The sequence below is a fragment of the Mirounga leonina genome, unplaced genomic scaffold, assembly GCF_011800145.1.
Source record: "Mirounga leonina isolate KUSES-001 unplaced genomic scaffold, KU_Mleo_1.0 Mir_92, whole genome shotgun sequence".
Taxonomy (NCBI): Eukaryota; Metazoa; Chordata; class Mammalia; order Carnivora; family Phocidae; genus Mirounga; species Mirounga leonina.
This window is the reverse complement of record NW_023270852.1, coordinates 9,747,112-9,765,266: the sequence shown is the minus strand read 5'-3', so window position 1 is coordinate 9,765,266 and position 18,155 is coordinate 9,747,112. Positions and strand designations below refer to the sequence as shown.

At 41.8% G+C, this 18,155-nt stretch overlaps 2 protein-coding genes across 2 annotated transcripts in view; one reads left to right on the top strand and one right to left on the bottom strand.

The window, feature by feature from the left end:
- Nucleotides 1-154: 154 nt before the first annotated feature.
- Nucleotides 155-18,155, top strand: part of NLRP14 (NLR family pyrin domain containing 14) — a 29,440-nt gene continuing 11,439 nt past the window's right edge. The window contains 11 exon segments of the mRNA XM_034995112.1: nt 155-210; nt 1,437-1,572; nt 1,574-1,723; nt 2,438-2,570; nt 2,653-2,702; nt 3,472-4,061; nt 8,301-8,420; nt 8,650-8,694; nt 11,109-11,276; nt 15,686-15,856; nt 16,250-16,420. Coding sequence (XP_034851003.1) covers nt 155-210; nt 1,437-1,572; nt 1,574-1,723; nt 2,438-2,570; nt 2,653-2,702; nt 3,472-4,061; nt 8,301-8,420; nt 8,650-8,694; nt 11,109-11,276; nt 15,686-15,856; nt 16,250-16,420 — 1,790 coding nt within the window.
- Nucleotides 17,006-17,161, bottom strand: LOC118003885 (60S ribosomal protein L39-like). Its single transcript, XM_034994972.1, has one exon. It carries the CDS (start codon nt 17,159-17,161, stop codon nt 17,006-17,008), a length of 156 nt encoding a protein of 51 aa, XP_034850863.1.

The following is an 18,155-nucleotide window of genomic DNA, read 5'->3' as shown; positions in this document are numbered from 1 at the left end:
AGCTGAGGTCAGTGATGTGAGAGAATGTGGTTTTGGGTGAGCTTTAATGTGGAACACTTCCAGAATATGTGCAGTGTTGGGGAGTGGGTGTGGAAGGAGCTCGTGAGCTGGAAACGCAGACCCTCACTGGCTGTGTATGGATTTGTGACCAGAGATGACAGGACAAAAAGAGCTAGATGGTGGCATATTCCAGTTGTTTGTTCTTCAAGAGTAATGATGTGTTGGTGGGGGTGCAATAACAATGTTTTATGGGCTGAGATACATGTTGGGTGTTGGTCAGGGAGTGAAGGCACGAGGAGAGTTGCTGGTACTTAGGAGCCTGGTCTGTGCCAGGTGATAGATGAACTCTACCTCATTTAATCTGAACTGCAGTTCTCTGAGGGTGATTCTGATCTCCTCACTTCAGGAGAGTAAACTGAGGCTCAGAGAGATGAATTGCCTTTATTTCTTACAGCTCATAAGTTGTGGGACTGGGAGTAACTTTGGGAAGGTGGAAGAAACCTACAGTGGTCTGTATTAAAGGAATGTTTTTGTGACAGCAAATGTAGTACAGGGGACACTAAATACTGAACCTAACACTGGGGCTTCAACACGTGTTTGTGGAATTAATCTATATTTTTATAGGCATTTTGTTTTCTAATCCTTTCCATCAGTCCTGTTTGTTCATATTCTTTTTTTTAGATGAACCTGTTATTTTTTTTTTTAGTTTAGCTTTCTTTTTCTTTTCTTTTTTTTTTTTTAAGATTTTATTGACAGAGAGAGAGAACACAAGCAGGGAGAGCAGGAGAGGGAGAAGCAGGCTCCCCGCTGAGCAGGGAGCCTGATGTGGGACTCAATCCAGGACTCTGGGATCATGACCTGAGCTGAAGGCAGTCGCTTAACCAACTGAGCCACCCAGGCGCCCTAGACTTTTTTTTTTTTTTAAAGATTTTATTTATTTATTTGAGAGAGAGAGAATGAGAGACAGAGAGCATGAGAGGGGGGAGGGTCAGAGGGAGAAGCAGGCTCCCCACTGAGCAGGGAGCCCGATGCGGGGCTCGATCCCGGGACTCCAGGATCATGACCTGAGCCGAAGGCAGATGCTTAACCGACTGAGCCACCCACGCGCCCTAGCTCTTCTTTTCCCCCCACTACCCCCTCAGTCCCCCCCTGCTCCTCCCTTCCCTCCTGCTACCCCCGCCCCACTCCCCCTCTCCTCCCCCGCCCCCCGCCCCGAGAGAGGGTGTTCAGGGGGGAGGGGCAGAGGCAGAGAGAGTCTTAAGCAGACCCTGCACTGAACTTGGAGCCCTACACGGGGCTCCATCTCACGACCCTGAGATCACCACCTGAGCAGAAACCAAGAGTCGGACACTCAACAGACTGTACCACCCAGGTGCCCCTATTCATGTTCTTCTGATTGTTTTTCTCCCACCGAAGCCTGAATACTGATCCGTGAGCAAGATAACAGATGGGTCGTTGTCTTCCTTCTTTCCTGACTTTGGGCTGCTATTGTATTTAGAAGAGCTAAACAAAGAGGAATTGAATAAATTCAAGTTACTTTTAAAGAATGAGACTGTGGAGCCCAGGGACTGCCAGATACTCTGTCTGGGCTGGTGTGAAGAAGGCCAATTGAGAAGACCTGGCTAATCTGATGAAAAAATATTATCCCGGGGAGCAAGCCTGGGATGTCGCTCTCAAAATCTTCGGCAAGATGAACCTGAAGGATCTGTGTGAGAGAGCAACTGTGAGTGATGCTGGGGACCTGTCTGGGGCTGGGGGAAGGGTGTGCTTCCTGAGGCCCATCGGCATGATTCTCTGAAAGGGACTTGGGGATTAAACCATTGTTGGATCATTTGAAAAACCCTGAAGAGGCAGGAGGGTTTTGAGTGCTATTACTCAGCCTGGCTCCTTAATTGGGAGTAATTCAGCCATCTTGTACCAGGTAGGATGATTAAAGGAATTGAATGATAAGAATTGTCCCATCTAGTGTTCCTTTGCCTGAACTGCAAATAGTCATAGGTTGCATTAAATTTTAAATAACTTAAAATAGGATTTAAAATCTTTGCTAAAATATGAGGAATGGGCAAAATATTAAGGGGCATAAGCCAAGCTGATATCTTTGGTCATTCCTAAGTATGAAATATTAGACATCAAAATTTTCTTTCTTGTGTTCTTTACAAGGCTTTACAGCTATAAAGTTGTATTCATTATTTCCCAGGAGCCTCACCATATTCCTGTGAGGTCAGAGTAGACAAGGAAACAGGTTTAGACTAAGGCACCTGCCCTCAAGTTACAGGATGGAGGGTCTGGCAAGAGGTCCCTGCTCCAGTGTTGTTGATACCACATCACTTCTCCCTTAGCTAAGCTGGTGGAGTCTGAGGCTCCGTTGGCTCCAGTTTTCTTAAGCCCAGATGTCATAGAAATGGACTGCTGAGGACAATTCTGGCCCCTGTTCTAGCTATCACTAAAGCTCCCCTTGTCTTTGGTGAACCTCCTAATCCTGTTGGAACCTGTCACAGGGACAGCCCAGACCATGGGACCAGAGGATGCCAGGACACAGGAGGAGCAAGATGATCAGGAGGCAGTGGAGGGTGAGTAGATGTGTTTTGTTTTCAGATTTGGGAGGAGCTTGAGGGTTTGAAGTGTAATAGGGGTTTATGCCCCAGGGGACAGTTGATGATGATTATTCAAAAAGAGTCAACAAAACTGGCTTTCTGGCCAAGGTCAGAATCAGGGCCATGTTAATTCAGGGCCTCAGTAAGAGGAGTATTTGGAAATGCCCAGTCAGAAGCTCACAGTCTGATGAAGAAGGGTGTATTCATGTCTCATTTTACAGATTAAAGAGTCCCTGAGTTTGGAAAGGACTGTTGGGTTTATCACAACCACTTTCTTCCTTTAGAAATGATCCTGTAATTAAGTTCCAGGAGTGGTGACCAACTCGTCCATATAGAATGTAATTTCTAGAACCAGGTCTTCTTAGTCTTACTTCAATACCATTTCCATTCCCCCTAATTTGTTTCAAATTCTATGTAGTTGAATTCTAGTTTGTATAAATAGAATTACCGTAGAAAGAAAACGACCAGGTGAGAAATCATTCTTAACCCAGCTATGCTGTTTTCTGATGGGCCACATTATTTCATTCAAGGAGTAATTGAGACCTAGTTTATTCCAAGCACTAATAAATAAAAATTGCTTATTGTGTTAAATGATCTTGAAGATAACTTTCTGCTTTGACCTTAATTTCTGATTTGGTATAAGGAAGTTTATTCTTATGGTATTTATTACTGGCCATAAATTTAGGAAATCAGGATTCCCCCTCATAGCAGTTAACTGTTAGAAAATGGAAGATAGATAAAAGTATAACGAAGAAAGTAAAAATCATCCTCATAATCCCCATTTTCTTTTGAGTACTTCACTGTACAAGATATCATACCATAAAGAGTATCTGCCTTGTGATACATACCTTCTGGAGGAGATCTAAGCATAAACTAGGATGTGCTGATTTTCCTGGACATGAGTATTCTTCAAAAGCACACGGAGTATGAAAATTGCTATGTGTTCACCCACCTGCATGTTCAGGAGTTTCTTGCAGCTATGTTCTATATGTTGAAAGACAATTGGGGGACCAGGAACAATTCCCTTCAGTCTTTTGAAGATTTGAAGCTATTGCTTGAAAGCAACAGTGATCAAGATCCCCATTTGATGCAGACGAAACGCTTTTTGTTTGGCCTTTTGAATGATGATCTAGTAAAACAACTGGAGACAACTTTGAACTGTAAAATGTCACTGGAGATAAAAAGGAAGATCCTTCAGTGGCTTGAGATACTGGGGAACAGCGAACATTTTCCAGCACAGCTGGAATTTCTGGAGTTGTTTTTCTATCTGTATGAGACTCAAGATGAAGCCTTTATAAGCCAGGCAATGAGATCTTCCCAAAAGTTTGTCATTGATGTTTGTGGAAAAGTCCATTTACTTGTGTCTTCATTCTGTCTTAAGCACTGCCAATGTTTACGGACCATTAAATTGTCTGTAACTGTGTTATTTGAGAAGATGTTAAACTCAAGCCCCCCAGCTGCACTTTGGTAAGTGGGGAAGTGCCCTGTCAGGGGAGTGAGGGAAGGAAATTTCATCAGTGGGAGGGGAGGGGAATTGTTCAGCAGAGGTCCCAGAGCTAGGATTACCCTTTAGAGTTGTCCCACCTTGAGGCAAGGAGGCCAAACACTAAAATCCCTCACTGACCAGTCATGGCTACTGGCGAGGAAAGGACAAAAACTTTTCTGAAGTGACTGTCTTGGCCTGAGAGCAATCCCAAGAAAGCATAAACTAGTGGGACATGAATTATGTTAGATGTTTGTACTGAATGCCCTGGTAGAACAAAGAAAAGAATTACTTACTCTAAAAAATATACTTTGTGAGATATGCTGTGAAAAATATACCATGTTTTGAGAAATATGAAAGAGAACTATTCTAGCATTGGGGTTCACAGAGGGTTTCTCTGAGATAGTGACATTTAAGATCTAAAGAAGGAATCCGACTTAACTAGGGTGAAACTGTTTTCATTCTGCTTGGACACTTGGGAATATTTTTTGAATTTTAATTCCAGTACAGTTAACACAGTATTCTATTAGTTTCAGATGTACAATATAGTGATTCCACAATTCTGTACATTACTCAGTGTTCATCATGATAAGTGTCCTCTTGATCCCCTTCACTTATTCCACCTATCCTCCTACCCCCCCTCCCCTCTGGTAACCATCTGTTTGTTCTCTGTAGTTAACAGTCTGTTTCTTGGTTTATCTTTTTTTTTTTTCTTGGTCCATTTATTTTGTTTCTTAAATTCCACATATGAGTGAAATCATGTGGTATTTGTCTTTGACTTATTTCACTTAGTATTATATTCTCTAGATTCATCCATGTTGTTGCAAATGTCAAAATTCCATTCTTTTTATGGCTGAGTAATATTCCATTGTATACATACACCACTTATTTATCCATTCATCTATCAATAAACATTTGGGCTGCTTCCATGTCTGGCAATTGTAAGTAATGTTGCAATAAACACAGGGGTGCATATATCTTTTTGAATTAGTGTTTTCATATTCTTTGGGTAAATACCCAGTAGTGGAATTACTGGATCATACGGTAATTGTTTTTAATTTTGGAGGAACCTGCATACTGTTTTCCACAGTGTTTGCACCAGTTTGCATTCCTCCCAACAGTGCACAAGGGTTTCTTTTTCTCCATATCCTCACCAACACCTGTTGTTTCTTGTGTGTTTTTGGAAGAATTGAACTATGGGATTACCTCTGGATCTAACTGAAATTGAGGGCTTACTATGCGGTATATAGTTATATAGTACATGGGATATTTAACCAATTATACAATTTGATGCTGGTCAAAAGCATATCTCAGTTTATTTTTGAGAATACCAAACTGCGATTCAGAGAAGTTCACCTGGAAAGTAAGTGTACCATTATTGATTCAAGCACACATCAGATAATAGCTAGCATCTGCTTGACACATGCCCAACAGTCTTCTGAGGCCCACCTCAATTCATCTCTCAACAATCCCAGGAAGATGCTGTTATTTCCATTTTGCTAGTAAAAACCCTGATGTACCAAGAAGATATCAACTTGACTGAGGTCACACATCTGATTGTCAAGTCCTTGGTTTTCCAGCTTGACCCACGCTGCCTCCTTGCCTTTATGTACAGTTGCAGAACCACATCTCTTATGAGGACCTACATTTTTATTTTTCTTCCGCTGTGGGAGTAGAATTGTAGGCTGGGATGCTGTGACCTTTACTGTCCTTGGGGTGTTGTAAATAATCTCCTTTAGTCTGTTTTCTCAATTCTGACTTAGTGGTTCTGTTAAGAGCTGTGATTGAACCCAGGGCATTAGAGCGTATTTTATGCCTAATAATATTAGGAAGGCATTCTGGCCATTATACTGCTAGTCCTCATGCTACCTTCCCCTCACTTGTGTTCTAGTGTTACCTAATATTAGAGATGGCATTGTTGCTAAGGTGAGTCTGAGAACCCAGTGTTTTAAGAGGCACATTATAGGTCAGTCAGTGTCTTCTGTAACATAACAACATTGTAAATTTAACAGTATTTCTGTCTTATTCACCATTAAACCCTATGGCATTTTTACATAGTAAGCACTGAAATGTTTGAATGATTTATTGCCTAGTTTTGTCAAATTTAAGACCTCAGGTGATGTAGAGACCAGCACTCTGCAATGTTATTCAATCCAAGGTAAGTAAGGTATGGGGGAATCAATATTTTTTTTAAAGATTTTATTTATTTATTTGACAGAAAGAGAGAGAGAGACAGTGAGAGAGCAAATACAAGAGGGAGAAGCAGGCTCCCCGCAGAGCAGGGAGCCTGACGCGGGGCTCGATCCCAGGACCCTGGGACCATGACCTGAGCCGAAGGCAGCCACTTAACGACTGAGCCACCCAGGGGCCCCTGGGGGAATCAATATTTATTGAGTAGTGACTGAGATCAGGATATGCCACCTCAAAATATGTCACTTTTCCAAAAGAAGTATTTTGAGCCGAAGGCATAGGAGTTCCTGAAACCCCTTACCTGCCTAGAAGCAGAACCTCCAAAAAGAACTCAACTGTCTTCAATCCCCTCCCTGGAAGCAATTTCTCTACTTTCTTCTTGGAGACAGAAGTCTGGTGAGGAGAGCAATCACCTGGCAACTCTCTCAACAGCTAGAAATAATCTTTAGTCCTCAGGGAGGGATGTGACCTAGCACAAAGTTGGATCCACTATGGTACGTATATTTAACTTGTAAAAAGAATGCACTCTGGAAGGACTAGGGACCAGGAAATTCTTGCTAAAGCAAGGTATGCCCCCATACCCAGGCAGACACTGTCACAAACTATCATGTCTCATCTGTTCTCTTTAGGGTCGATTTATCTTTCCAACAGGTCATTGGTTTTTCCACAAGTGCCTTTTATCCCCCTGCCTTTTTCCTGCTGAATTAGTTATATAAACCCCAAATTGTATCTACCTCTTTAAATTACTCCTCACTAATTTCACCCATGGGTATCCACAGTGCACATGCTAATACAACTTGTATGCTTTTCTCTTGTTAATCTGTCTCTTGTCAGTCTAATTTACAGGGCCCCAGCTAGAAGCTAGGAGGGCACAAGGAAAAAGATACTTCTTCCCTCTCCTACAGCAGCTGTTTGTATAAGGCAACATGCTAGACTTTTATATATTTTAATATGAAAGAGGGCAGCTACCAATTGTAAGCACTTACAGTGGAAAACATTTGCCAACCGTTTTCTGCAGATTGTCCTAATCTTCACAGTAATCCTAAGAAAGAGATACTATTATCTTCGTTGTTTCAGAAGCAGCGCATAAGTTAGTTGCACTGCCGGAATCACCCATGTTAGCGAGTGGCAGAGTTGGGACTCAAGACTCTTTTGTTACAGAGCTTATGCTTGTAATCACAAGACTATCCTCTGTTTCGTTCCTTACTAACCTGTGTTTATAATGAGCTTATTGAAAATGTGCCTAATAGTTAAATTATACAACATTTACAGATTTACAGAGTGCTTTTGCGTATGCACTAAACTCGACTGTTAGATCCTCACAATCCTGTGAAGGGAGATGGAATTCCCATTTCATAGATGAAGAAAGCTCAGAGTTCATAGAACTGATGTGACTGACCTAAAGTCAGGTAGCCAGTAAACTGGAGAACTGCAGCTCGTAACCCATGGTTCTTAATCTCCACCCCCGTGCCTGGATCTCTACCCACTACGCCTATGCTTACTCTTTGTGGTCTTAGATTATTTTTCTTCTTGATACTGGCTCTTTGGCTATTTGAAGACCTCTGTCATCCTTCCTAAGTCTCGTCCTCCAAAACGAAGTCTCTAGGCTAACTTTGTGTGTTGTGTTGAAGGGGTGAGGGAGTTATTGGGCGAACAAAGCCTCCTGGAGTGCCAGGAGGAAGACTGTTGGGTGGACTGCGCCCACGCAAGACCTGCACTGATGCACTCGCCATTTCTAGAATAACTTACTTCCACCCAGGGGCTCCTGGGTGGCTCAGTCAGTTAAGCGGCTGCCTTCAGCTCAGGTCATGATCCAGGGTCCTGGGATCGAGTCCCGCGTTGGGTTCCTTGCTCAGTGGGGAGCCTGCTTCTCCCTCTGCCTGCCGCTTCCCCTGCTTGTGCTCTCTATGTCAAATAAATAAAATCTTAAAAACAAAAAACAAAACCACTTCCACCCAATACCATCTTCTGAGACTTGCCTGGGCTGAAATAGATACATCAATCTTGTGTTTTTCTTGATTACTTAGGCGAAGGGATGGTGGTCACTTTACTCATTACTGGCAAGATCTCTGTTCTGTGCTTCATACAAATGAGCACTTGAGAGAACTGGGCCTGTGTCCTAGCAACCTCGATGAATTAGCCAGAAGACTTTTTATCAAGAACTGAGGCACCCAATTACGAAGAGGGCGCCTGGGTGGCTCAGTTGGTTAAGCGACTGCCTTTGGCTCAGGTCATGATCCTGGAGTCCCTGGATCGAGTCCCGCATCGGGCTCCCTGCTCGGCAGGGAGTCTGCTTCTCCCTCTGACCCTCCCCCCTCTCATGTGCTCTCTCTCATTCTCTCTCTCAAATAAATAAATAAAATCTTAAAAAAAAAAAAAAAAAAAAAAAGAACTGAGGCACCCAAACTGTAAACTACAAAAACTCTTGTAATTTTGGCATGAGAAAATTTCTTGGAGTTCTTTCAGCTTCTTTCTTTGTCCCACCTCCCGCTACTACTTATTAGGGAGATCCAAGGATAAGCAAACACTTAAAATCCACTGTGTAAAATATTCTAAGAACACCCACAGTAGAAACCTCAGGGGATGTAGGGCCATAACTAGTTTGTTCTGGGAAAGATTGCTTGGAGTGTAGAAGCTGTTGACATGTGGTTTTTGAGGCTTGATAGGAATTTTCTAGATGAACAACACAGAGCTAAGGCATTCTAGGCAACTCAACAGAGCGCTTTCAAAGCTAAGTTCTAGAGCATACTATTTAATTTTTCTATTGAGTAATTTACATTTAATAAAATGCACAGTTATGTCTGGTTAAGTTTTGATGATTACATATGCCTATGTAAACAATACTCCAAATAAGATAGAAAACATCACCTCTGGAAGTTTCCTTCTACCCTCTTCGATTCAGTTTTCTTACCCTATGTAGTCTCAGCAGCAACCACTTTCTAACCTTTTATCACTATAGGTTAGCTTGTGCTGTTCCTGTAAATAATTGAGATTGTTTCATACAGTCAGTATGTACTTGCTGTGTCAGTATTCTTTTGCTCAACAAAATATTTTTAAAAATTTACCCATGTAGGTAGTTGCATGTTTCAATAGTATATTGCTAATGAGCATGCCATTGTATGATAGATTGCAACTCCTTCATTCTCTTTTGAATAGACCACCGGGCTGTTTCCAGTTTTTGGCCATTATGAATAAGGCTGCTAGGACTATTCTTGGACACATTTTTTGTGTGTGATACAGGTTTTCATCTCTTGGGCTAATATTTCAGAATGGAATCGCTAGTTCACAGATGGGTGTTAACTTGTTATAGGAAATTGCCGACTAGCTCTGTAGAGTGGTTGTACCATTTTTCAGGCTTATCAGCAATATGTGAAAGTCCCCGCTGCTCCTCGTCCTTGCCAACATTTGGTATTTCGGTATTTATTATATCTTAATTTGATTCTACAGGCCCTATCACTTATTTACATTAGCTGGTTTACACATCTTTCTCCTTGTCTACTGGCTATACTAGGAGCTGGAACTGATCTTATTTAGTCCTATATTCAGTCCCCATCAATGTGCTCAAGGCCTAATCAGTGCTCAGTAATATGTACTGAATGCTAAACAAATGATTAGCACTGGAGATTGATGTTCTTTTTTTGGGGGGGGCAGGCTTCCCCCTAAGTATTCCCATTGGAATCTCCATGTTTTTAGTGAGATTGACCTTATGTTCCAAGTAACCAGATTTGGCCTGGTTTTGCACATCGATGTGAAAGGCGACTGCACAGAAGTCTTGATTAAGGGGGGTTCCTGGAAATCCTCTTCCTTCACCCCCAGACATCTCCCCCTACATTTCCCTTTCACTGAATGTCACCAGTCTAAAGCCCTAACAAGAGCTACTGCCTTCTTTTGGGCTAAATGGCTTCCTCTTCTAGAATGCGAGGGCTCCTCAAGGGAGGACACCATGAAGGCAGCACTTAGTCTTTCCCACCATAGAGTGGCCTTCCTTTCTCAAGTCCCTTTTCCTTAACACATGAAATTGTACTTTCAATTTATATTTAGTGAGTGCTTCAGGCACTTTTACCAGATGATGATGGCTAGTGATGTAACAGGTAAAAGCTTTGTTTTCTTGTGAAACAAGAAGGAGGGTGAGAGTAAAGGGTAGGTGGTGGGCAAAAGGGAGAAGAGGTGATATTACAAAGGGATGTTTTGAACAGTTAGCACTGTGAACATGCTGGGCATTGGGGGCTAGCAGAGGCACTTAGGGAAGAATCAGATATAGCTAACAGTGCCTGAGTAGCAGGTAACAACTAGGAAGAAAGATGGGCGTATTTAATTTCCTCCCATATTTAGCTTTGGGCTATCTTTGTACATCTAACAAAGTCCATGAGATGACAGTGTATTTTGCAGTAATATGTTTTGCTAATGATGCATCTCAAACAGTTGATAGTAACTATGAACTCACTTTGGGTTATTTTAAGGATTAAATATTGTGAATTAATGCTGTAATTGAAATATTTGGAATATCCCCCATTATTTGAGGTAGTTCTTACTGGAATTGAGTTCAAAAACTCCCCTTCTGCTTTTCCTGATGTTATTACCTTCTTTTCCCTCAAGATCAAAAGAAGTTGAGAGTATCAGTTGTCAGGATGTAATGGACATCTAACTTGTAACCCAACTGTTTTACTAAGCAACGTCCTGAAACTGATTTATAGCCACCCGTGAAATAGGAGAAACTCAAAGTAAGATAAGAAATGACAGGAATATTTAGATATCAAAGAGCTGGATTTGAAAAGCAAGGGAATGCTGTAACCAGGACAGAGATAATTTTGTAATTCCTCCTGCATATTTTTCCTCTGAAGGATGAGATTTCTTTCTTTCCCTGGCGGTTGTCAGGATATTGCTAGTTCTTTGACTCACAACCAGAATCTGATGCATCTTGATCTGAAAGGGAGTGATAGAGGGGACGATGGAGTAAAGTCATTATGTGAAGCTTTGAAACACCCAGACTGTAAACTACAGAATCTGAGGTAAGTCATGAGTTATTTTTGTTATAATTGAGACTTTGGTCTGTCCAAATAGAATCTTACAGCCTTGATTTGCTGTTCATTGGGCCAGCTTCAATCTATTTTCACGATATGGAATAGCAGGAATCAGTAGATTCAGGGTGATTTCCTCCTGATAGGACTTTTAACTGCTCCCATCCCTTCACTGAGGACACCTCATTGTACAGTTGCATCTCTCCATTTCCTAAATTTAACAAAAAGACCCAGAATTTATAAAGATTTAAAAATTTTCATATTTCAGTGCAGCCATATGTTTATTCATTGTATCTTTGAATGCTTACAGGAAATAATGCACTAGTGGTAACTGGGGGCAATGCTAAGCAGGCTCAGTTTTACTTTTTTTTTTTTAAGATTTTTTTTTTTTTTAATTTTATTCATGAGAGACAGACAGAGAGGGAGGCAGAGGGAGAAGCAGGCTCCCCGTGGAGCAGGGAGCCCCATGAGGGACTCGATCCCAGGGACCCTGGAATCACGACCCGAGCCAAAGGCAGACATTAACCAATTGAGCCATCCAGGCACCAGCCCCGCCCTTTTTTTTTTTTTTTAAAGATTTTATTTATTTATTTGACAGAGAGATAGAGAGCACAAGTAGGCAGAGAGAGAGGGAGAAGCAGACTCTCCACTGAGCAGGGAGCCTGATGTGGGGCTCAGTCCTGGGACCCGGGGATCATGACCTGAGCCGAAGGCAGCCGCTTAACTGACTGAGCCACCCAGGTGCCCCCCCGCCTTTTTTTTTAAATGAAGATGAGCTTTCCTTGTTTTGATAGTGAATCACTGTCACCTTATAATTGCAACTCGGTGACCCATACAGAAGGCCGAGGAGGAAGAGCACGGCACCTGGCAGCCGGCACAGTACTCCTGTGCCCTCACACACTGCGGAGCCTAGTGGTGGGTCTGCTTTTTCTCTGAAAGTGAGAGGGTTGGCAATCCTACTTGGTCCCCACACTGTGTGACCGAATTCAAGGGAGATCTTATTTTCCAAAAGGTTTTTAATTCAGTTTCTTACAAAATAAAACCAAAGCAAAACAAAACAAAAATCCTTGCAGTAAATTTTACCTTAGAAGTTTTTATAATCCCTGGATTCACTTGGGGGTGGGGGAGGGTGGAGGGTGGAGCAAGACAGAACCTCGATGTATGAAAGGCCAAGATAGGTCTGTATTTGTCAGAAGCAAATTATAAACTATACATACAAAGCACAAGGAACAAGACCTCCTTTTTGACAATAGGCAGGTAAACTATATTACCACTGGAGATTCTTTAAGTCTCACCAGGTTTTGTAGGATAAAATTCACTTTAGAGCATGTCTGGAAAGTTGCTGGATGCTTCTTGAACATGGGTTGAGGTCAGCTGTCAGCAGACCAGGTTGGTACTGGTTTTACTGTCTGTGAAGTAGTTTTAAGACATTGTGAAGAATTTTCAGTAACCTGCCACCTCTAGTCTGGAACCCAGGTGAGAAGTAGGTCATTGGTTCTTGCTACTAACATGTTAGTGGCAAAAAGCTGTTAAATGGAGGGGAAGATGTTTTCTCACGGTGGGAGCTGTGGGTCCAAGACAAAATGCCTTGGCACTTGACAGAGCAGCAGGACTTGGTAAGATCTTTTTCATCAGTTGACATTTGAATGTTTTCCACTGATGAGCCTTGATGAGACCCAGTTAGTAGGCTTTCAAATAGGAAGCCATCCATCTGGGTCAATTAGTTAGGGCTCCTTGTACCAGTAAACAATGTTTTGGCAGCAGAAGTCATCAGAGCTTTGTAATTCTTGAACATGGCATTATGTAGGATTGGACGTTCTCCCATTGTGGCTGACCCCTGGAAGTAATCGATAGTCTTATACACCTCCTATTAACACTCTGGGAAAAGTTTCAGTTTTATGCTTGCTTTAGACCCCATAACAGCTATGGACAGTCGACTGGCCACAGTAGTCTGGTTTGTGCATAGATCATGCTAAGCTCAACATTGCAGAATTGCATTTTGATATTTTAGTTTCCCACTGATTCTAGATGATGTGAGCAATGAGAGTATTGACAAATTAGTAGGTCTTTGCCAGGCTGCCTCACAAAAATATCCCCAGTTACCATAGGGACTTTGCAAATTTAAAGCATTTAAGAAAACTTTAAATTGCTGAGAGACTCCTATTATCCCTTGTACATGAGCATACTGGAAAGGTACATATAATCACGAATTTTCATGTGACTATTTCACTGTAATATTTACTAAATGTTCCCCTCTGGTAGGGGAGAAAGATCTATTCTCCTTGTCCTGATAACTGTTCCACATGTGGGCCTGATAATAGGGTAGCTTTTAAAATAAGTTGAGCAAATAAGGGAAAAAACAAAAATCTTGGGCATACTAGCAACACCTCGTTGTGCCCAGAAGAACTTCTTTTTTTAAAGATTTTTTATTTATTCATTAGAGAGCACAGAAGGGGGCAGGGTCAGGATAGGGAGAAGCAGGCTCCCCACTGAGCAGGGACTCCGGGCTCAGTCCCAGGACCCCAGGATCATGATCTGAGCCTAAGGCAGATGCTTAACCAACTGAGCCACCCAGGCACCCTACTTTGTCATTTTAATCTTTTTTTCCCCTTCCTTTTTGGGGTGTTTCTCAAATTGTCATTGATTTTTGTTCTTTATTGCTTGAAATACAGATTTCAGTTTTCTCTTGTTTTTTTAAATCTGTTGCACTGTTTTTATCTTAAACCTGCTCCCTTTCTCGGTCAGATCTTCACTTAGGATGTGCTCTTCTTTCAGAGAATTTGCATCTTTTTATGTATGTTTAAAATGTAAAGCAAGCCGTTCTAAACATTTTCCTCTGTTTCCCCATTTTCTCTTTTTCATAAATGTACTTATTTTCTATCCCTTAGTTAAGCTTTAATATTTTATCCGCAGGCCCCATAATACTGGAATCTTTTTCCTTCTAGAAGAGCTCTGTCCAAATCCAATGTTTCCTTTGTTTCTCTAACTTCTTGGCTGCTGATATAATATCCCTTTGTATCACTCTATTCGGGCTGCTATAACCAAATACCACTGACTGGGTGGCTTAAACAGAAATCTATTTCTCACAGTTTTGGAGCCTGGAAGTTCAAGATCAGGGTGCCGGTGGGGTGCATTTCTGGTGAGGCTTCTCTCTTAAGCTTGTAGGGAGCCCCTTCTCACGGTGTCTTCACGTGCTTTTTTGTGTGTGCAGATTCCTGGTGCCTCTCTCCTTATATGGACCCCGGTCCTGCTGGATCAGGAGTCCCCTCTTATGACCTCATTTAACCTTAATTATCTCCTTAAAGGCCTTGTCTCCAAATACAGTCACATTGGGAGTTCAGGCTTCAATATACGAATTTTGGGGAACACAGTTCAGTCTGTAACACCTTTTCAGGGCAAGTTGAGGTTTTCAGCCTTAGGCTGTGTCCTAAGTCATCCATTGAGGTCTAATTCTGGACTGAGGAGGGAGCTTCTCTTTCCTACCTATATACACCCTTATTTTGATGAAGAGAACCAATTCCTGAGAGACTGAGTTGATAAGTGCTTGATTCAAGGAAGTAATTAGAGCAATTCCAAGTTCCTGGAACTCCTCTTATTAGAAGCTGGTATATCAAGCCCAGCCTTCTCCCAGCCCAAGCTATCTCTAAATAGGAGTCTCTAAGAGTGTGGGCCCTACATGCACTTCTTCCTTCTTCTGCTTCCCTTCTTTATTTTTAGAAAGTATATTATTTCTGATCCTCTTCTTGTTTTTACTCTTAAGGACTGGGTTCCTCAGAAAACATGAATTGACTCCTGACTCCCATGAATAGGTGAGCTCTTACTGTGGGAATCACAGCTTTTGCTCCTGACTTCCTGCCCATTTGTTTCAGAAGTCAGAGTGTAAGGACACAGCATCCTTCAGTGCACCTTCCATGTTGTAGTTGGAGGAAAGTCCTCCTAGCTTAAAATAAGAGTATCATTTAAAAATATTTTTAGGGGGGCCCCTGGGTGGCTCTGTCAGTTAAGCGTCTGACTCTTGATTTCAGCTCACGTCATGATCTCAGGGTCATGGGATCAAGCCCCTCAGTGGGGAGTCTGCTTAAGGATTTTCTCTCTCCCCCGTCCCATGTGCACACTCTTGCTCTCTCTCAAATAATAAATCTTTAAAAAATACTTTTGGTGTGTTCATATGTATTTTCATAGGGAATTGGGGAGGTGGGGATGGAAGAGACAGGCCTCCTACCCCTCCCTTCCTGATGCTCTATCAGAGCCTTGTGCTAATTAAAGAACTCACTCCAAGTACGGAAGCTGGTCTTCAGAATGGGTCACAATGCCTGGGAGGCAACACCATTTGGCTGGGTGAATGGTGCTCATAGCTCTTCTCTGAGGAGGGTCATCTCTTCTTCTGTGCTGTTTTCCAGCTTGGAATCCTGCGACCTAACTACAGTTTGCTGTCTAAATATCTCTAAGGCTCTCGTCAGAAGCCAGAGCCTGAGATTTCTGAATTTGTCGACCAATCACCTATTGGATTATGGGATCAAGCTGTTGTGTGAGGCCTTAGGACATCCCAAGTGTCACCTAGAGAGACTATCGTTAGTCTTGCTGATTTGTTTTCCCTGGGGTCCTTCTGTGCAGTCTTGTGTGGCTTAGTGAAGAGCTGAAAGGGCAAAACTGCTTGGGCCTTGACACCACTTGGCTCATTTGTGAAGCCTGGATGAACTCTACATGAAGGCCGCCTTTGCTTCCTCTTTTATTTGACTTTTAAATGCTGCTTTTCTTCATGACTGCTTATTTTTACTATTTTCCTCCTTCTCCCCTCCCCTGTACATAGTTGCAGTGGCATTTGTAATTTCAGTAGGTTTGAAGAGGTTGATTCTATGGTAGAGGTGTAGGGGCTGTAAGTACCAGCTAGTGTCCCTGCAAAGGAGAAGAGAAACAGGAACTTTGGGATTTGACTGATCCCTTCCCGTCTGTTTCTCCTTCAGCCTAGAAAGCTGTGGCCTCACAGTAGCTGGTTGTGAGGCTCTTTCTTTGGCCCTCATCAGCAACAAAAGGTTGACACATTTGTGCTTGGCAGACAACATCCTGGGAGATGATGGAGTAAAGCTTGTGAGTGATACTTTGAAAAATCCACAGTGCAATCTCCAGAGCCTCATGTAGGAGTCTACTAGTTTTCATCCTTCTGATGTATATTACATTTTTAAATATATCTTATTTTTTTTAAAGATTTTATTTATTTGAGAGCGAGCACGAGCAGGGGGAGGGGCAGAAGAGAGGGACAAGCAGACTCCCCACTGATCCGGGGAGCCTGATTCAGGGTTCCATCCCAGGACTGGGAGATCATGACCTGAGTGAAAGGCAGGCACTTAACTCACTGAGCCACCCAGGCACCCCCTAGCCACACTTTAAATACTTGGTTGTGGAAGGACATTTCTATCACTGCAGAAAGTTCTATGGGACAGTGCTATCTGAGATCTGACAGGAGGGGGATTTCAGTACTTTACAAATCAGAACACAACAGCAGTTCAACTGAAAGGTCTCACATTTATTACTGAACCAACTTACTGGGGTAGAGGCATAGTAACAGAGAAAAATCATTTCCCTGATAAAACATGTGTATTGGCCAGGTAGGAGGGATGTTTATAGAGTGATAGAATAGGAACACGTGGGGAAAAAAAAGATAGGAACATGTGATCTTCATGAAGCTTAAACACGTGTGCCATCTCATGAAGTGCGATGCCTTATAGGCCCAGCTTGGTTCTTCTCCAGTGACGCCTCTTGGAGTTGTACCTAATTTTATTACCGGTTTTCATCTGAATCCACTGGGGAATGGGACGATTCTGCTTTTGTTTCTTGGCCAGGAATCTCTTGATTCTGAAAGTCTTGTGAGAAGACATGGCGAGGAACGGTCAACCACACACCAGGATGACAGCGAAAAGGAGAAAAAAGCTGAAATATATTTTAAAAGGGAGAATGTTACACACATATTCTGTCCCTTGCTTTTTCCCTTCTGTTATCCATAATGATAATGAAAATGACAAGGATGATGGTATTAATAACTGCCATTTATTCTGTCCTTACTCTGTGCTGGGCCCTATGCTAAATTGATTTAATCTGTACAAAAGTACCTGTTGGTGTCAAATTGGCCACCTGAGTTCTAAGTGCCTCATTGGACAGGTAGGAAATGTGAGGCTTAAAAGATTATGTTGCTTGCCTAATGCTCATAAGAAGATAATGGATTCAGGACTAAAGTCTGCCTGTCCAGATCCATATTCTGGGCTTAGAACAGGTAAATACATATGAACACCATTAAACAGAACTGTAGCATCCCATGGTATGGCTGGATCAGTGTGATTATTTTCTTCATTGCTCTTAGACAATTTTAGACATGGAATTGATACCAAAATTTTTATCAGATGTGGTTAAATTTTCTCCAGATTGTTCATATTTCCTCGGCAGTCTAGTGGCCTGTATTTTAACATCTTCACTGGGTATCTACTATTTTTTTAATCAGTATTATTTAGATAATTGAAAATAACTAAAAATAATTTGATTTTGAGCATCTTTTCAAATGTTTTTGGCCTTTAGTATTCTAGGAATTGCCTCTTCATAGGCTCAATTTTCCTCTGGATGTTTTCTGTTATGTATATTATATACTATGGTTATTAATAGTAAATATACATTATAACCATTATTTTTTATATATTGCAAAAAATTTACCTAGCATATTGCTGTATTCCTAACTTTCTTATGATCATTTTTAGAGTACAGAAGTTTAAAATTTTTGTGAAGTCAAATTATCTTCCTCCTCATAACTTCTCAAAGTTTTGTCGTAATTGAAAATATCTTTCTTTAAAAAAAAAAAAACTGTCATACACTTTATGGTTTAAT